Source organism: Thamnophis sirtalis, unplaced genomic scaffold, assembly GCF_051295495.1.
Source record: "Thamnophis sirtalis isolate CommonGarterSnake01/CBP01778 unplaced genomic scaffold, rThaSir2_p1.2 scaffold_2, whole genome shotgun sequence".
Classification (NCBI taxonomy): domain Eukaryota; kingdom Metazoa; phylum Chordata; class Lepidosauria; order Squamata; family Natricidae; genus Thamnophis; species Thamnophis sirtalis.
The window spans coordinates 20451481-20472418 of NW_028261382.1; the positions used below are offsets into that span (position 1 = coordinate 20451481).

General features: G+C 45.0%; 1 protein-coding gene across 4 annotated transcripts in view; it reads right to left on the minus strand.

The window, feature by feature from the left end:
- Window positions 1-15259, minus strand: part of IGF1R (insulin like growth factor 1 receptor) — a 226318-nt gene extending 211059 nt beyond the window's left edge. For 2 of the 4 annotated variants that reach the window (XM_087704369.1, XM_087704368.1), the window contains exons 1-2: window positions 14833-14961; window positions 14415-14549 (exon numbers count right to left, since the gene is read on the minus strand). In XM_087704369.1, the coding sequence (XP_087560495.1) occupies window positions 14415-14511 (97 nt within the window). In that variant the 5' untranslated portion in view covers window positions 14512-14549; window positions 14833-14961. Of the gene's footprint in view, window positions 1-12968; window positions 12989-14414; window positions 14550-14832; window positions 14962-15168 lie in introns of those variants that run through there. The other 2 variants (XM_087704370.1, XM_087704371.1) reach the window with 2 other exon arrangements.
- Window positions 15260-20938: the final 5679 nt, after the last annotated feature.

Sequence of the window (20938 nt, forward strand, 5' to 3'; positions counted from 1 at the left end):
CCCCCCACACACACACAAATTTAGGTGATTTTTTTTCTTTCATTTTTTCCAGTTTCAACAGTCACTAAAAGAACTGTTGTAAGTTTAGGACTACCTGTATTATTCCTTACTTATTTATTTATCGTACGGTGGATGTAACATTACTCCTACTAGGTTTTATGGACAAGGAATTTGAAAAGAAATGCAGGAAGTTGATATTGTAGATGATTAACTGCAGCAAAAGTATGGTATACAAAAAGTTGTAGAAGAAGAAAAAATATTGTATCTATGATGGAGGACTGGATTATAAAACAAATTGAACCTACAAAAATGGCGAAATAGACCAGTTTTGTCAGAGGAAAGAAATGACAGACTTTTCTGACGGACAAGAAACCTTATACGGACCTTTTGTTGAAAGAAGAAAAGATCAAATGGACAGATTCCAGATTTGGGGATTAAAAAATTGGGGAAATGATTAAGATAACAATTACTCAATAAATTGAAAGAAGGATGGAAGAGATATTTTTATATGTGTGTGTTCATTTACTCCCTTTTTCTTATTGTCTACCTTTGCCTATTTTTCTGTTTCTTGTTTGTTCTATATTCTTTTGTATACATTTTACCATATTGAAAAATTCCATTCTCTCTCACACACACACATTACAAAAATACAAATACAATCACACAAACCGTGTGATTCATTTCCGTTCTTTTTCTTACTTTCTATCTTTGCATACTTGTTTTGTTACTTACACTTTTCACCCCATTCAAAAATGCCATTAATACACACAGGCATGCAACCCCACACGCATATACACAAAATGCAAACGCAATCATACAAATCTCCATTTGGTTGCATTGAGCCCGACCCAAACCCTACGGACACGGTGGATTTTGTTTGCTCTGTCAACCCAAGATAAATAATGCCGGATACACACACACACACACACCCTGCCAACTGCCCCTCTAAGAGCTGAATGGCCAAGGCAGACCCCCCTTCGTGGCCTCACAACATCACAACAAGTATTCTTTCTTCAAAGAAGCGGCCTTTACATACCAAAGGGAAATGGAAACAAACCATCTGCTCCAAGACCCATCACCCGCCCCATAAATCTCGCCAGGAGCCCCTCAGGAAGTGGGAAAGAAATGTTTACGACGCCTTGCAAAAAAGGGGGCTTGCACAAACGCCGGAGCTCTTTATCTTAAGAGGGTCAGGAATTTCAGCTATTCAGACCACGTGGTCCCCAACATCTCCACCCCAAGACTCGAACAAAACATCCAAGGCTTCCACCATTGCTTCTTGTAGAGAATGGATTCTGAGGGATTAGGAGAGACGTGGTAGAAAGGTTCCAATATTTGAGGGGCTGCCACGCAGAAGGGGGTCAATTTAACAGAGCAACAGGACAACAGAGGTGGAAGGGACCTTGGGGGTCTTCTACTCCCCCTGCTCAAGCAGGAAACCCTACTCCGTTTCCAGATAAATGGTTGTCCAGTCTCTTCTTAAAAGCCTCCAGTGATGGAGCATCCACAACTTCTGGAGACAAGATGTCCCACGGATTAATTGTCATTGCTATTAGGAAGTATCTCCTTAGTTCTAAGTTGCTTCTCTCCTTGATTAATTTCCATGCATTGGTTCTTGTCCTACCTTCTAGTGCTTTGGAAAATAATGGCTGTCCACTCTCCAGTGATGGAGCACCCACAACTTCTGTTTCACTGATTAATTGTTCTTAGTATCAGGAAGTTTCGCCTTAGTTCTAGATTGCTTTGCTCCTTAATTAGTTTTCATCCATTGCTTCTTGTCCTGCCTTCAGATGCTTTGGAGAATAAGGTGACCCCCTCTTCTCTGTGGTAACCCCTCAAATGTTGGAGCACTGCTGTCATGTCACCCTGGTCTTTCTTGTCCTGCCTTCAGATGCTTAACCATCATTCAAAGTTATGATGGACCTCCCAAGAAGTGGGGTAGGAGTACATATAACCCTGTTCCAAAATTTAGAAGAGGGCCGACCGCCCCAGTGGCACAGGTTTGCATTTAGAGGGCTGCATTTAGAGACATTTGCAGATCCCGCAATCATGCGACCACGTTTGATGAGATTTTTTGCTGAAAACTGGCATTAACTTCTGATTTTTGGCAAAACTGGTTCCTGACAAGCCACTGGTTCATTTAATGACCGATGTAAAAACAGTTGTAAAATTAGGTCAATTGTGGGGGTAGACCAGTTTTAACAATTGTCACGACGTACGACTTACACACTGAGCAGGCTCCATTGCAATCAGAAATCAAAGACTACATGTAAATATACAAATACACACACACAAACACACACACACCAGCCTTCTTTAACATTAGTGAAGCTGGATGCTGATTTTTTTTAAAAAGCTGGAACATCAATTCCTACACAATATTAATATAAAGAAAGCACTTTGGGATATTATGGTTTGTCTATTGTCTATCAGAGATGGGCAAGCATATATATTTAATAAATGAATACAGGTAATCCTCAACTTTCAATTCATTTAGTGACCATTCCAAGTTACGTCATTGAAAAAAGTATATTAGGACCATTTTTCACACATGACCATTGCAGCATCCTCATGGTCACGTGATCGAAATTCAGATGCTTGGCAACCGGTTCATATTTATGACGGATGCATGTCCCAGAGTCATATAATTTGGAACCTACTGAGGACAAAAGTCAATGGGGAAACCAAGTTCACTTAACAACTGTGCTACTAATTTAACAATTGCAGTGACTCACTTAACAACTGTGGCAAGAAAAATGGGGCAAAACTCACAACAAATTTCTCACTTAGCAACATAAATGCGGGCTCAATTGTGCTCGCAAGTCAAGGACTAACTGTAAATAAACTTTTCAGAGGCACAAAAACTACGTCTGGAATGCATTAATTCACTACCTGCTCAGCTGGACTTTCCTTCCCACAAAAACTTTGGTCATCAAACTACTCTAGAAAGGACTGTAGACATTTATTTTAACCCATTTACTGCATGTTTATTTACACTTGCGTAAACTATAGGATCTTTGGAGTGGGCTATTATTTTGTAAAGTGAGATAAAATTGTAATAAATAAAATGAAAGTCCCAATACCAGCATTTGTTTATTAAATGACTAGGTGGAAATTCTTTTTAATTGTTCACTTTCCTAAGCAAGCTAATAAATCAACAAAAACCTGTTTGAGACGCAGTTCCTTGCTGCTTTTTCCTGGCTGAGTTTTTTTAAAGAGGTATTTATTCTTTACCGAGATTTTTAAACATATGCTTCATTGCCTATATCTTTCTAAATTGCCCTTGAAGGGAAATATTTGGGCTTCCTGAACCGTATTTGAGTAGAAACGATAATCATTTCTGCATTCTGGCAATATTTCTCTCTTATCTGTTGCTCCAGAGGTGACTGAAATGTGGCAACTGGAGCATTAGAATATAAAACAGTGCTTTTCAAACCTGGATAAATTACCCCAAACTGGCTTTTATTAGGCTATCTACACGCAAATTCTTTACCTATCACAACATAGATATTTAAACAGATTTAATGATTGCCAGGTAGACTGAAATATATTAAAAATCTCCCCAAAGTCTTCCTATGAAGAAAAAATGATGAAATCACCAAGAATAAGTAACCTGTTAAAATGACAAAGATCATTCAACGATTTGTTGTTTTTATAATGCAGATAAGTCCTCGGATTACAACCAATTTTTCAGCAACCATCTGAATTTACCACAATGGTGAAGGAAGGGACTTACTACCAATCCTCAAAATTTGACAATACTTTTTGAGAAGTGATTTGGGGTAATGAAGAAAATGGTTCAGAAAGCAGAAGTCCATCAATAGAGGTAGTCTCGAATTATGACAATTCAGGCCAAAATTACTGTTGCTAAGTGAGACATTTGTTAAGTGAGCTTTGCCCCATTTGCAACCTTCCTTACCAGAGATGTTAAGTGAAGCACTGCAGTTGTTAAACTAGTAACATGGTGGTTAAGTGAATTTGAGCTTCCACATTCATTTTGCTTGTCAGAAGGTCGCAAAAGGAGATCACCTGACCCCGAGACACTGCAACCGTCATAAATGTGAGTCAGTTGCCAAACATCTGAATTCTGATCACGTAACCATGGGGATACCATAACAGTCAAGTATGAAAAACAGCCATCAGTCCCGTTTTTCGGTGCCGTTGTAAAACTTTGAACTGTCACTAAATGAACAGTTGTTAAGCCACAGACTATTTGTGACACACCTTGGCGTTTCAAGCATTTTTAAGAACTCAATTGAAACCGGGATGCAAAACACTCGTTTTTACTGAGCGTCCACCTCCATCATTGCAATTTGCCTTCTCCGATCTGGTGGCATTCATTCTTGCCACATTTCAAACAACTCCAAAGAACTGGAGGCCCACTTCACCCAATCTGCCTCTCTTCACATTCGTTTCCTCAGAGTAGCCCCTCCACTAAATCTACGATTTACTTCTGGGAATTGCAAAAATGGAACAAACAGACCTGACCATACCAATCTCTCTAGTTACTAGGAAACAGAAACATTTTGGCTCCTACAGGAGGAAAGCGGGCAGGGGGTGCCTTTTGGTACTCACCATCTTCCTCAAATCAGGTGTAAGTACAATAGAAACTCCAAAACAAATAAAGCTCTTACAGCATTTATTTTCCACCTGTTCCCACAAAGGTAGGCCTTGTTCGGGCCAGATCAACACATTCGTTTGAATTTTCAAAAGAGAAGTCATTTCAAGTTCCCCTCCACTGGTGGTATCTTGCAACATATGTTCTCAACCAAAAGCAAACACATTCTCAATTTTTTTTTAAACGTGATAAGCGGTCTAGAGCAGTGATGGCTAACCTTTTTGTCGTTGTGTGTCAAAAGTATATTGTCGTGCGATAATGCACCCATAATGCAATGTGTACAGCTGGGGGGGGGCATTTTGGGCCTGGAAATCCTCCTGTACTAACCTGGAAGCCAAAAGAGGGCACTGGGGTGCCACATCAGGCCCCAAAATGCAATGCAAGCTGTGCATGCATCCTGCCCCCCCCCATGAATGTACGAGCATATCCTGCCCACTCTGTGCATGTGTGGCAGAAACCCAAAGACCAGCTGGCCACTGGGAGCATGCACGCATGCGTGGTGGAGCTTGGCTGGGGTGACGGCTGGCGTACTCGCAGAGAGGGCTCTGCGTGCCACCTGTGGCACACCTGCAATAGATCCGCCATCATGAGTCTAGAGCAGTGGTTCTCAACCTTCCCAATGCCGCGACCCTTTAATACAGTTCCTCGTGTTGTTGTGACCCCCAACCATAAAATTATTTTCGTTGCTACTTCATAACTGTAATTTTGCAATTTTCCGATGGTCTTAGGTGACCCCTGTGAAAGGATCATTCGACCCACAAAGGGGTCACGACCCACAGGTTGAGAACCGCTGGTCTGGAGGCTAAACCTAGATAGCTAGCTAGAACTAGGTATGTCTAGTCTAATGAAGACAAGGAATGGGAGTGACACATAGCAGTCTTCCAGTATTTGATGGGCTATCACAGAGAAGAGGGTTTATATAAGTATAATCTTTATTGTCATTGTACTTAAATACAACAAAATTGGTTTATCCTATTCTCCAAAGCACCCGAGGGCAGGAAAAGAACTAACAGATGGAAGATCATTAGAGATCCAATCTAGAATAAGGAGAAATTTCCAGACAGTAAAAAAAAAAAAAAAAAATAGTAATAATCCGTTGAACAACTTGACTCCAGAAATTGGAGGTTTTCAAGAAGAAACTGGACAGCCATTTGTCTGAAATGGTATAAGTTCTCCTGCTTGAGCAGGGAGTTGGACTAGAAGACCTTTACGATATCTTCCAACTCTTATTATTGTTGAATCTTCAATGTACTATTCAAGACCTGAATCACTATCACGACTCTCAGAGATGAACCCTGAACGCCGGGAACGCAACTGACTAGGCCAATGATGGCCAACCTTTTTGCAACCGAGTGCCCAAACTGGAATGTGTGCATATGAGCATGCGCCAAAACACCAGAACCCAAAGACTAGCTGCCTTGCATGCACATGCCTGGTTTTTGCCCATTTGTGCCAGTTTTGGGGGCCATTTTCAGGCCGTTTTCTGGGCTGTTTTGATGTTGGGTTTGGGGGCCATTTTCAGCCTGAAAAACAGCCTGAAATGGCCTGGAAAATGGCCTCCAAAAGGCCTGGAAAATGACCCGCAAAGACCAACTGGTGTGCACACTGGAAACCAGAAGAGCAGCTGGCGATGGCACGTCTGCCCACAGAGAGGACTCCATGTGCCACCTCTAGCAATCGTGCCATAGATTCGCCATCACGGGACTAGGCTCGTGGGGCTGCAATGAGAAGACTTTAAAAACTAATAGGTTACTCAAGAATCAGTTTGACAATTCAACTATGTTTACAATGTTTTGATTTAAACTGTTATTTAGGCATAAACTAAGTTCCCGCATCCATGTCTGTTCAACACTCCATTCCAAATGTCAATGGAAAGTCTCAGCCATGCAGGTCAAGGTTGCCCCAACTGGACTTTCTGGTTTTTTCTGAAGAAGCTTCTTCGATGAGAAGCGAAATGCCTTCAAAGAAAAATCAGAAAGTCTTGAAAAAACACCTTTGGGACTCCATTCCAAATGGTGGCAACCAAAACTGGATGTATTTTCCCTTCCAATGAAGGATGATCCTAAAGCTTTGCCCTAGTTTTGCCACCTACGGAAGTTTTTGGATCCCTTCCCCCCATAAATCAATGGACTAGCAGCCTCTTTTTGTCTCCTTTGGTTTTTATTTAATTGGGTCCTTTTTAAATATTGGTAGGATTTGTGTGGAGGAAGAGGTCCCATTTCAGATCATGTTTATGGAAGCATATAGAAAACTGAAAGAGAGTTCAACCTTTTAGCACCCACAATAGGGAGCGGAAATTGCTAAGGCTACCACAACTGCGATTGCTACATCCTCAGCCTTGTTTGAAATCTGGGAAGCTTAGAAAACAAGAGTGTCACTGCTTTGCATTTTGTTTTAATAGCCAAGACTGTTTAAATAGTGAAGATAGGAAGGAGTCAGGAGGTCAGCGCTGTGTTTGCAGATGTGGCGCAGCCGAGTGCATCAAGCAGCAGGTTGCTTGGCCTCTCGCACAAACACCACAACCACAGCATCGTCTTCAGCCAGCTCTAGGCTCTCCTGGACCTCCTATCCCAGAAAGGCCATCCCCCTCCTCCTCCTCTTCCTTCTCTTCCTCCTCCAGGAGCTTCCAAGCACAGCGGAGGCTCGAGAAAGTCTTGGCCCTTACGACTGCATTCTCAGTTCACACTTCCAAGTAAACACAACTATCGTGTGAGTTCATCAATCACAGGGCTCCACATGATAACATTCCCCCCATAACTTCTATTTGTTGGCCTCGTGTACAAGTGAAGTCCAGGAAAAGGGGATGGAAGAAAATCAAAAGGAAAGAGCTGTGATTTTTATCAGCCTGGGGTCAGGTCAGCTCCTTAAGTGGAAGAAAACACACAATTTCATCCCCGAAGAAAGATACGCAGCCTGGACTGATCACCTCTGATTTGAGACGCATGTTCCGCAGAGGCTTCTTTTCACTGGACGCGGGAGTCCTTGACTTATGACCACAACTGGGATCAGAATTTATGTTGCTAAGCAAGGCAATTGTTAAATGAGTCACGGCCCATTTTATCAAGCTTTTACTGCAAATTACTGCAGTTTAAACAATCATGTGGTCGTTAAGTGGGTCTTGCTTCTGCCATTGTTAGGGCGAATGGCCACTACATAAATGGTTCTAAGTCAAGGCCTATACCTGCTGTGGTGCAACAAATTCACTGCCTAAGGAGTTTGGTCTATTCCAACCGTTCAGGACTTCCAACTCCCAGCAACTACACATATTTGTAAAGTTTTGTGGAATTCTCAAATAATAAGCCATCAGAAATTCCCTTATGCTACTCCACCATACTAAATTTGATTTAAAACATTTCATACCATACTTCAATATTTAATATTTCATACTCATACAAGACACTGGTATACGATTTACCATTTTAGCTTTGCATGTCCACCAAACCAGCTACACCAAACTAATCAATTCTTTTATCTATTTATTTTTTAGAATAGAATTCTGTATTGGCCAAGTGTGACTGGACACACAAGGAATTTGTGCATAAGCTCTCACTGTGCAAACAAACAACAGTGAAGTGGTCATAATCCTATCTATCTGTATCTATCTATCTGTATCTACCTACCTACCTAGCTAGCTACATCTCTATCATCTATGTCTATCTATCTCTCCTGCCTTTACCTATTGTAAAAAAATAAAGGTAAAAGACTGCAGATTTTATCATGGTGCTCATCTCCATTTCAAGGTCATTGAGTCAGTGCTACCCGAAGACATTTCCACAGTCATGTGGCCAGCATGAGGTCATGGAGCCCTGTTACCTTCCCAGTGAAGTGGTACCTATTTATCTACTTGCATTTGCATGCTTTCAAACAGCTAGGCTGGCAGTAGCTGGAGTGAGGACGGGAGCTCATGCCGTTCACGTGGATTTCAGGTCTAAAACCTGGACTGTCCGCTTTCCATCTTAATCGTGCCGCCTCTTCATTTATTGTAACTTACTATAAAGTAGGAATCACGTAACTATCATACTTCCATTGCACATTTAGTCTACATCAGGTGTGTCCAATCTTGGCAACTTTAAGGGCCTGTGGACTTCAACTAGCAAAAGTTGAATTCTGGTTGGAAAATTCTCGGAGTTGAAGTCCACAGGCCTTAAAGTCACCAAGATTAGATTACCCCTGGTCTATATCATTCACGCCAGCAAATGCAGTCTCTGTAAATTCTGTAAACAAAGTATATTGCCTTTATCTATATCCACAACAATTAAATAAATGAATTCCGCTTCAGGCTCCTTATAACATCTACAACAATTATTTTAGAAAGCAACACTTAAGAAATATATATTATCTTTAAAAAAGGTATAACCGCAAAAATCTTTTGAAATGTTTTTAGTACTACAGTTGTTTTGAGGAAGTATGATGAAATAGTGGAGAACATTCCAGCTCTCAATATTTATAAACTTGATGATGAAACAAGTATTTTCATGCTCTGCGTAGTAACCAGAGTATATATCGCAGGTTTTGCACATATGTGGATTTTAGTATAACCTGGCTAAGCATTTTAGGATGCTCCAATGTTTGTAAAGAGTTAAAGTACAGGTAGTCCTTAACTCACAACTGCAACTGACCCCAAAATGTTTATTGCTAAATGAGACATTTGTTAAGTGAGTTTTGCCCCATTTAATGACCTGCCTTGCCATATTTGTTAAGTGATCACTGCAGTAGTTAAATTAGTAACATGGTTAAGCAGTGAATTGCTTAAACCGGGATTGGGCGGCCTATAAATCTAATAATTTAAATTAAATTAAATTAAATTTGGCTCCAACGCTCACCCCCAATTGACTTTGCTTGTCAGAAAGGGATCACATGACCCTGGGACACTACGACTGTCATAAATATGAATTACTCGCTAAGCATCTGAATTATGCTCACACGACCCTGGGGATGCTGTAACAGTCATAAGTATGAAAAACGTTCATAACTCCTTTTCTCAGTGCTGCTGTATCTTCGGTCACAAAATGAATGTTTGTAACTCAAGGACTACCTGTATTATCCCAATAGCTTACATAATAATTATGAAACTTCCTGGATCAATTTCACAAACCATGATCATGTTAATTGTGGATTAGGTCAGCAATTACAGCCGTTTAAGAATAGATCACAAATCTATTTAAAGCTGCTTTCAAGTGGGAAAACTGGGAGAATATTTTACTTTTTTTAAAAATCACTTATAGATCTACTAATTACTTGAAAAGTGTTATTTTAAATCAGCCCAGGCATTATGATTTCACTCTAAAAATGTGAATCAGGATTTACCAAATAGCAGAGAACCATAGAAAAGACTAGACAGCTTGTGACCTTGCTTGAATAGGGTGGGTTGGACTAGAAGACCTCCAAGTTCCCTTTCCACTCTGTTATCCTCACCCTTTGGCTTTCTCTTCAGAAATGTTTCCTTACCAGATTCCTCAAAGCCTTCAACAACAGCAGAGCTTCTAACTTACTTGAAAAGTTCTTAAAAAATCAACGAGATATTCAGAAATGCATCTGTCTTGAAAGCAGGCCAGGTTGGGCTTGTACAGAAAATGTTTTAGCTTCAGTAATGTCAGAATACTTGATGGTTTTGTGTCATATTTTATAAAATTTGCCAAATTTTCATTCTAGGGTAATCCTTGATTTTAGATGCATTCTATAAATGGGTCCATTTGAGGTACTGTGGTTGAAAAAGTGTTTTGCCCCAAAGACACAACATTTCAGCCAGTTAAAAGTTACAGATATGGGAGTTTTAGAATTATATCAATGTGGCTTAAAGGAGGAATCCTATCAATGGGATACAAACATGCAGAAAGTCTCAAATTCTTAAGGCATGCCAATCCCTTCATGCCTTACCAGCTGCTGCATCTAATATGAGATGGTTTACTACATCTTCTTATGCATTCAATGGCTTCTATTTCTTTGCCACCATAATATCTGGAGCAGATTCTTAATGGTGTTTTTGCACGATAAAGGCAGCCATTATAATTCCCTGCTAATAATATTTGCTCTTAAAATTTTAGTGCAACTATCCTTGACGTGTCTTTCTTAACAACAAAACAAGCAGCTGTCCTAAGGTAACCAAACACTTGGCAGTCTCCAAGGTTAAGCCCAAATATCATTAGTTTGCAAACAAAAGACCACAAGGCCTGATTTCCTAGGAAAGTATGTTTATTACTCTCCTTTGTATCTCTTGGCAAAGTGTCTTCAGCAGTTTTCCAAAGAAATCTCCCCAGTCCCTCTATCAATTAGATTCCGGAAAAGCAAACAATTCCTTTAGTGTCAAACCCATTTTATACTCCTGTATCTAAATTACGCTGGGAATTTAGCCGATTGGCTCACTCACTCAGACTAACCCTATTTGCTTTATCAACGAGCGCATTAAGAGATATTGATGTTGATACTACACACATGCACACACAATTACAGCTTTAAGGGTTTTTACTAAATGCCCAACACTAGAGAGATCCGACACGAAAGAGCTGAAATGCACTCTATTAAAGTAACACAATTTTAGGTCACCAAACCACAACTGAATTATAGCTTCCCCACTTACAAGTCACCCCACTCAATAAAACAAGGGCTTAAAGATTGGCTTAAAATGCCAGCCCAACTCTACTGGTAAATTCACCAAGATAGACAAAGAATTTCTACAGCAATGAATACATATAAAAACTGCTCTCTAGCGTAAGGGTCCCCAACCCACCCCCCCTCGGTGAACTGGCAGTGGTCCGCGGCATGCCAGAAACCAGGCCAAACAAGAGATGGCAGGCAGCACGCAAAACCACACTGGATCCCTCTGGATCCAAGGAAAAAACTCTCTGTACAGAACCCAGTCCCTGGTGCCCCCAAAGGTTGGGAGCCACTCACAGAACTCACTAGAGTGCAAAGGAAAACCACCTTGTGCAAAAATTGTGTTTTTCGTTGGATTCCACAAACAATGCTGCCCCTCAAACACACCAGCAGAACAAGCTTTTAATATTTTATTGGAAATCATTTCGGGCAGTAAACGCCGCTGCCTGCCCAGGCAAAGGAAGCAAACAATTCAACCAAAATGACATCTGACAACAGCACGTACAATCCACAGCCCCAAATTATAATGGAGGGTCAAAACCAAGTCAGCAAATTTTAAGGATTTTCTTGAAGGCCTTTGAAAGCAAACCAGGTCAAACCTGTGATGGAAATTCATTCGCTTTCAGGGATGCCTCTCCTGTAAGGGGATAAGCCAGGATCCCCTTCCTCTCTCACTGACATCTTAATTACTGTTTTACCTACCACTCATACCTTAGATTTCAAAATTATATTAACTGAAGATCACAGAGGCAGCCTTTCCATATTATTTTGGTTCCAACTCTTGTATATTCCTATTTAGGAATGTATGACTTCTTATGACCGAAAATGGAAGAGCGAGTTTAGCTATGACACATTCTATGTATTTAAAAAAAAAAACTACACAAGCATAAAACTAAGACTAGATGTTCCTTGTGTTACAATGAGGAGAGGTAGTGCATTGGGGTGGGAATGGGAAGGGGGTGTTCTATTTTCAAGAGACTGTGGGGTTTTTTTTTCTTAAAGCCACAAAACAAATAGGCCAACCAACGTGTTTTCATTTTTTTTATCCATTGTAAGCACATATTCATTTCCCAACAATTCACTCTGCTTATTAAGATTTTTTTTATAGATTAATGAATATTTTAATGCAGTTGTCTCAATCCTGGGGTTGTTTTTTTCCCTTGCTGGCAATGCCATTGTTTAAGAAAACAGTGGCTAACGAGATCAATAACAACAGGGAATAAAATGCCATTTTTATGCTCGTACTGTACTTTAAAAGAACTACACCTAACAGGATAATCTTTTTTTAATCATCAAAAGCTCGAGCATGCCGCTTAGACCCCGAAATCAATGGGGCTTCTACGCAGAGGCAGACACGATTTCCCTGCACTCCGTGTTTGTTTACTTGCCTACTTCTCATTTTACTCCAACGCTAAACGGATTAAAGTTTTGCAGTTGTCGTTGTTTTTTTCTTTTTGGGGCCTGGCCTAAATCCTTTCGTGCAGTCAAAGATTAAACTTGGAGAGAAAAACATGGGGAGAAAGAAGCTGGGGCGGGGGGGGGGGAGCCATTGGGAAGCTGAGGTGGAACAACTCTATTTTAGAAATGTGATCTATGACTCACATTTTGACCTTGTCATCCCAAAACAGCCATCCAGGCACTTGTCCCTAAGGTCAAACACTTGCCTGAATTGGGCTTAGACCTCCCCAAAACCTCCAAATGTGCAAAGACCCTTTGCCCCCCACAAAAACCCAAGGAGCTACACTTACACACTGACCCTGTTATTGAACCTAAGAGGTAGCTTCTCTTTGCTTCCTTCCAGGGCAAAGGGGAAGAGCATCCTAACCACCACCACCCCTACACACACAGACCAACAATATGGGAGGGTGTCACTTTCTCCACCCATTTTATTGATTCACAAACCACCAAAGAAAGTTGTCCTCTCTCTCAAACCCCCTCCCCCTCTCCTTTTACAGGGAGGTCATGCAGGATTTTTTTCTCTCTTTCTCCCACACCTTCTGCTCAAGCATGAAGCTACCAGCTGTCTAAGGGTAGAGAGCTTCAGGAATTGCACCAAACAGGGCCCTGCCCAATTCTCTCTCCCTCTTTTGTCTTTCAAAAAAAAAAAAATCAAAACATTTCAAGGGGGTGGGGGAGAGAGAGAGGAGGACAAAGAGGCATCCACCGCCTTTCCTAACCCTCACCAGCCCCGGAGAGCTTGAACGATGAGTATTCACTGAGTAACCTTTTAATTGCAACTTCTACCTCTGCGTATAAACAAACGAGTTATATATATTAAAAAAACACTCTTCCTTTCTCCCGCGCTTGATTCGTTGCACAGAGGAAAGCAAAGGGAGGTGGGGGGGGATACAATTCCTCCCACCCAAAGCATCCAGGGTCCCCTTGAGGTTCAACAGTCGTTCCACCCCCACCCACCCCCCAAAAACTAATCTTTGTCCGAAAAAGAGGCTTTTTCCGACTGGGCTGGTTGGAAGCACCCAAGTGTTTTGCCCCGCCTGCCTTTGCGCCCTTTCCGACACAAAAGAGACCCCCCCCCCTAAATAAAATAAAGTAAAGCGGGGCTGGCGGGGGGGAGTGGAAGGTGGTGGTTGCGAAAGCCCGGCCCGGCTTGGCTGCCGGCTGTTGGGGTCTCCAAGGGTCGCCCCGCCAGCGCCGCCGGGTGCAGCGCTCCAGGTGCCGGCGCGCTCGGCTTGTTTACGCAACGGCCGGGCTCGCCGGGCGTCTCCAAGCCGCCCCCGGGGAAAGCCGAGCCGGTTGCCTTACGCGGGAGGCCGGTTGGGTCGCCCGGAGGCCTCTGAGGGCTGCTGGAAGGGGGCGGCGGGGCCATGAACCACCACCCCCAAACACACATACCCAGAGACCCTCCCCGCTCCTCTCCGCCTGTGGCCAGTCGAGCCAGGCTGGGAAGAAGAGCTTTCTGGGGGGGGGGAGTCGTGGGAAAGGAGCCCCCCACTCCAAAACAAGGCCGGGAATGCAAAGCCTAAAAGGGGGCAAGCCAAGCCCGCTCTTCCCGGCCGAGGGGGGAAGGGGCCAAGGGGGGCGTCCACGCGCGTTTGTGGAGCCCGCTTCCAACAAGGGAGACCCCCACCTGGCTCCCCATCTCCGCGCCCCTCGCATTGCCTCCCCCCATTTCCCCAACTCAAAAGCCCAGACGGGCCCCCCCTCCCCTCCCCACAAAGCCCCCCGCCCCGCCAAGACTCACTTTTTCCATTTGTTGGCCGCAGGCAGAGCGCGATGCAGAGCAGCAGGAGCCCCCTCCTCACCAAGGCCAGGGACCCCCCTCCGACGCCAGGCGTCATTCCTCTGTTTGGCGGGTCGTAGTGGGGATCAAAACGGCCTTGGCAAAAACAATAATAAAAATAATAATATTTATAAAAATAATAATCCTCGCAATCCGAGTCCTCTTCTCGCTCTTCGCCCCTTTCCCGGGACAAGCCAAAAATCCGAATCCTGGAAGGGGGGGCAGGTTTTAAACCCCTCCCCTTGCCAAAAAAAAACAAGCCCACCCGCCAAGGGAGGAAGGGGGGGCTTGTAAAAGGGGAGAGAGGGAGGGGAGCGTCCCAGGGCGCTCCGGAGAGGCGGCTGCGTTTTTTGGAGAGGGGCAGAAATTCTGGGCCCACCTTGGAGGGGAGGGGGAGAACGGAGAGCGTGGGGGAAAGGGGGGAAGGTCCGGGCCTGGTTTGGGGGGCTCTCCGAGGAGGCTCCGGAGCCGCAGCCGCCGCCTCTTCCTCTTCTTCCTCCTCCAGCTACGACGACGAGAGGCCGGGGGAAGCAGCTCAGCCTCGCCTGCTCTCTTCCTCCAAAAGGAGCCCGCACGGAAGGCGCCGCAGCGAGCAATCCGCATCTTCCACCTCCATGTTGGCTTGGCTTCCCGGCCCCGCTGGGGCTAAAGAAAAAGGGGGCCCCGAGGCTGGGCTGGCTGGGGAGGGGGAGAGCGGGCGGAGAGGGGGGCGCACCGGGTCCTGCGCCTGCCTGCTTTCCTTGCTTCCTTCCCGCTCGGCCGGCCGAGAAATCCCAGGAACGGACTCGGCCCTGCTTGGACCAAAGGAAGGCAAAGCCACGCAGTCCTCCTCCTCCGCCGCCGCCGCCTTTGCTTGATCCCGGGAGCGGAAACGCCGCTTCCCCCCCGCCAAAAAGAGAGAAGAGCCGCCCGGAGTCTTTGGGGGACCGGGAACCCCAAGCGGACGAGTCTGCCTGCGAAGGGCGATCGCGCAATTGCGCCGCCGCTGCTGCTGCTGCTCCTGCCCTCCTTGGCGCTTTCTTCGGCGGGCGAGAGGCAAAATCCGGAGCCGCGATGAATGGAGGGAGGCAGGCAGGGAAGGCGGGCAAGGCTTCCCCCGCGCCGCCCCTTCGGCGCTCCCCTCCGCCTCCGCCTCCTCCGCCTCCGCCCCTTTTCCCAGGCTCGGCTGCGGAGGCCGCCCCGAGGGAGCCTCACCGGCCGCCGCGTCCCCGGCTGCCACTCGGCGGGCGCCGCGCTGCTGCTGCTGCCATCCGCGGGGCGGGAACGACACCGGGGGGAGCGGCGCTAGAGCAGGGCAGGGCCCGGCTGGGGCTGCTCTCTCCGCCGCCCTCCCTCCCTCCTTCCTTCCTTTTTTCCTTCCTTCTTTCCTTTCTTCTTTATTTCCTCCTTTTTCTCCCTTCCTTCCTTCTTCCCTTCTTTTTTCTTCCTTCCTTCCTTCCTTTCCTCCCTTCCTTCTAACCTTCTTTCCTTTTCCTTCCTTCCTTCCTTCCTGGCTGCCCAAAGCGAGGAGGAGGAGGCGGCGGATTCCCGCTAGCGCTCAGCCTCGGACTCTCTCCGACAAGGGGAGGAGCGCGGTCCGCTTCTGCCCCCCGCTGATGCTGCTGTTGCTGCGGCAGAAGAAGATCCACGCGTGGCGGCTGCGGGAACAAAGCGCCGCGCGAGCCTGCAGCGGTCGGCGGCTTCCCCGCGCTTGGCGAGGCTGGGTTGGGCAAGGGAGGAAGGAGGGAGGGCAGAAGCGGCAGAAGCAGCGGCTTCCTCGGCGCCTCCTCCTCCTCCCCCGGCTTGCAGGCTGGCCTGGACGCAGAGCCGCCGCCGCCTCCTCCTGCTGCGGAAGGAGCAGCGCCGCGCGGCCGGTGCCTGCCTGGCCGCCCCTTTCCTTCTCCAACGGCCGGGAGAGCTCGCGCTGCGGGGGCGTCCTTGGCCGCCTCTGCCTCGGCCAAAGGAGCTCGGGGACGGGTGGGGAGAGCTTTGCAAAAGGATCGGGGTGCAGCTGCACCGGGCTGGGCTGGGCTGGGGCTTCCCGGCTTCTGCTGGAGCGGCCCGAGGGGAGGGAAGCGGGGCTTTTGGAGCTGTCAGTGGGGGGAGTTGGAGGCGCATAGGCGGGGAGGAGGCGCAGGGCGGAGGCGGCTCTTCGCAGCAGCAAAAAATAGCGAAATAAAAATAGAGAGGAGGGGGAGCGGAGGGTGGGGAGAGGCGGCCCCCGGGTCTGCGGGCTTCCCCTCCCCTTCCCCTCCCGAGCCCGGTCGAAGAGCAGGAGGCCGGCCGGGCGCCTGGGAACGGAGCCTCCGGGGATCCACGGCGGCTCCTTTGGCAAAGGGCACGAGTCCGGGCACGCCGGCTGGGCAGAGCCGGGCCGCACAACCCGCTCCGCCGGAATGCGGAGGCTCCGAGACCGGTTTGGCACCTGGGGGGGGGGACGGCGACGGGAGGGCCGGGGATGCCGAGTCAGCCCGACCGACGCCTTTGCAGCCAGCGAGGTTTCACGTGTCGTGTGAACTCGGTGCCAGCTGGTTTGCCGGGGGTTTCCAGGCCGGGGACTGTTGCTTTCCTATCTGGCCTGACGCTTTGAGTCCTGAATCTACTCCGTGGGGGTTCCCTGAAGATGGGAACCAAGGTGATTAAAATTCAACCCAGTTGACACGTGGGAATACAGCCTGCTGAACCTGTCCATAGCAATACATGGACCCGTTTGCATGCAGGGCTATTCATACTTTGTCCAAATCTCAAGTCACAGGGAAGCTACCATGTTTCCTGAAAATAAGACAGGGTCTTATTTTCTTTTGACCCCCCCAAATAAGTGATTGGCCTTATTTTTGGGGAGGTCTTATTTTTAAGGTGCAGGAGGCAGCAAGCATGGTCACTTCATGACTGCTGCTGTGTTGCAATATTTTGGGGGAGGGTTTATTTTCAGGTAAACAGGGTACTTTTTCCTGTCAATATTTCCCTTTTATTCCCTCACTGCCCCCATCCCACCTTAAATCTAGAGATTTCAATCCAGAGGCCAGTAAATCTTGCCTGGAGCTTTGGGGGAAGAAAACAGCTATAAGCGAAAATCTAACAAGCTTATCAGCAATATTCACAGCAAGATATCTTGATAAACAGATATTTTCTCATCCTGACGTAGCAGTTACAACATAACTGGAGAGCAGATTTTGTGGCTGAATGGCACAATCCTTTATTAGACCTCCAAACAAGTCCTGTAAATTGGCTGCTATATTTAAAAATTAACCCGTGAAGTGACCTAGGAATTGACCAGCAAACTAAACTTCTTACCCAAAAAAATTCTTACGAAATCCTAACAAAAGAATTCTGTTAGAATTTTGCACCCAAAAGAGAGACTTCAGAGAATGAGGAATGCCTTTCCTGATACAAAACAGCAATGCTTTTTAAAAAAAAAAAAACTGCTGTGTAGAATTAATGCAGAGCAAATAAGCTTTAATCAATTTTACCTAATATGATTATTCAACTGATTTCTTATAAAGATGTGCAGCTGGAGGAATCAGTAACATCTGCATATTAAAGGAAATGAGCAGACTCATGCAACCAAAAAAAAAAAAACAGTTTCTGGTTGTAAATTCCTTCTGTGCAGCCTTGAAATGCACACATCAATTAAAATCAATTGCTAATTGGATTGAAAGATAAATGGGGAATAAAGTAACCTAGGCCTGGTTTATACAACATTCTAGAGAGGTGTGTTTGGCTTTTGGTTGGCTTGAAATCCACCCAAGTGTGGTTTATTCCATTAACCATGGTTAAATAAAGTATGGTTTACCTATCCATTACACTTTGTGGCCTTTTGTTCCTTCCTTGGATGCATGTGAATACTCAAATTGAAAAGGTCCACTGGTTTGCTGTGGAAAGCAAAATGGGAGAAAGGAAATGTGTAACACAAAGGGCAAGACAAATGTACAATTTCCACGAGAAATTAAAAACAGCACACCTGGTACCTTCCAAGCTGTAAAAAAAAACATACTAAAAAGTACTACTGTAATGTTAATATCCCTGGATAACCTTTCAACCTTCACTTCACATATTGTAAATCATACGCTTGAAAAACATTTTGTGATTAATCATCAAGGTGACATCAGCTTTTTCCCTTGCATAATGTGTTCCTTGTTTTGTGTGTTGTTTGTGTGTGCGCTCTTTACAAATTACAGTGTATCTCAGAGAAATGGATCACTCACAATGCCAGCCAAACAATATCGTAGTCACAAAAGCATAACGAATGTCTATACGAGACAGTGATGGGATTCAGCCAATTCGCACCACTTCAGGAGAACCAGTTATTAACTTTCTGAGCAGTTAGATGAACTGGTTGTTGGAAGAAATCATTAGGGAAGAGAACCAGTTGTTAAATTATTTGAATCCCACCACTGATACCAGAGGTCTTCAAACTTAGCTACTTTAAGACTTTAAGACGCATAGCGGGCTGGAGAGTTCTGGAAGTTAAAAGTCCACAAATCTTAAAGTTGTCAAGTTTGAGGACCCCTAGTCTATACAGAGTCTCAATTATCCAGGTCATTCTTGTGCCAAAGGTGCTTTCCAAAACATAACTTGACTTTTTTGGAGGGTTTTTTTTTTTTTTTGTCTAGAAAACATTTTGCTTCTGCATCCCATGGGATGAAAAGTAAAATGTTTTCAAGGGAGTAAAAAAAAACAAGAAAATCTGGCTGCTTTCTGAAAAAGCATCTTTGGCCCAAGTTTCCTCAACTGGCCAACAGCGAAAATGTGTGGAATTCAACTCCCAGAATTCCCCAATCAGCTGGGAATTGAAGTCCACACATCTTTCAAGTACATCCAGAATGGTATAGGGCAGTGATGGGGAACCTTTTTCTTACAGCGGGCCAAAATTGTGTGTGTGCACCTCCCCTGGCCCTCCGGAAGGGTGTAAAATCAGCTGAGCTGACGGCTGGTGTGCCACCAAATATGGCTCCGCGTGCCATAGGTATAGGGGATGGACTAGAAGACCTCCAAGGTCCTTTCCAACTATAGTTCTAAGTTGTTGAGGTTGAGAGATATTGAGATAATGAAGAAAGTTGGGCATTATTCATGTGTCAAGAACACTAAGTTCAGATCACAATAATCAATGAGGCAAGCAGATCTGCAAATTGTATTAAGTCACGGCACACTCATCCACTTTGGTCTCTTAATTCTGCAACTTAATAGAGAACTGCACTTCCTAATACTGATATTCCTAACCCAGTGTTTCTCAGTCTCAACTAAGACGTATGGACTTCAACGCCTTGCTGGCTGGGGCATTCTGGGAATTGAAGTCCACACGGCTTTAAAGTGCTGAGGTTGAGAAACATAACAGATTGAGGAAGGTTACACTTATTATTTCAAATTGTGAGTCATTTTATGTCTTGCAGCAGAGCAGGTAAATTTATAATTCTATTGTCCAACATTTCTGGCACTGGTTGGCCTTTTGCAGGAAATTCTGGGAGTTGAAGTCCACACCTCATAAAAGTTGCCAAGGTTGAGAAACACTGATGTAGAGACTTAAGTCCTTATTCCTCCTTTCCATATGAACAAATCACCCCAGCAGCCTTCCTACACAGTGGTCCTTCACATGCAGGCTAGAGAATTCTGGGAATTGAAGTCCACCAGCCTTAAAAGTTACTGAGGTTGAGAAACATTGGCCTAACAGAATGAGGATGGCTATGCTTATTTGAAATTGTGAGTCACTTTGTGTCTTGCAGCAGAGCAGGTAAATTTATGGCTTTCTTGTCCAACATTTCTGGCCCCAGTTGGCATTTTTCAGGGAATTCTGGGAGTTGAAGTCCACACATCTTAAAGTTGCCAAGGTTGAGAAATACTGTCAGATACATAGCATGGGAAAATATATTGATTTATGGCCTCCGTTGGCATCAGAGTTTTCATTGTTAAGCAAGTTGTCAAGTCAGTCACACACCATTTTTACAACCTTCCTTTGGCACAGTTGTTAAGTGAATCACTGCGGTTGTTAAGTGAATCATGTGACTGTGAAGCACATCTGGTTTCCCACATTGACTTTGCTCGTCTGGAAAGGTTGCAAATGGCAATCACGTGACCCCGGGATCCTGCAACCATTGTAAAATATATGCCAATTCCCAAGCACCTAATTTTGATCCCCTGACTGAGGGGATACTCCAACAGTCATAAGTACAAGGACTTGTCCCTTTTCTCAGTGTGATTCTAACTTTGAACTGTCACTAAACAAAGCATTGTAAGTTGAGGAGGACCTTCATGCTTCTTCCCAAATGTTTGAGCTGTTCTTCCTTCCGGCTGGGAATCATGAAAATCCTTCAACAAAGTGAGGAGGAATCTAAAACTGGAAGGTAGAAACTCATTAAAGAGATCCAACCCAGAACTAAGGAAATTTCCTGACGGTGAGAACAACTGATCAATGGAATGAAGTTGCCTCCCAGAGTTGTGGCTGCTTCATCTCTGGAGGTCTTCGAGAAAAGATTGGACAACCATTTGTTGTTGATGATATAAGATCTTCT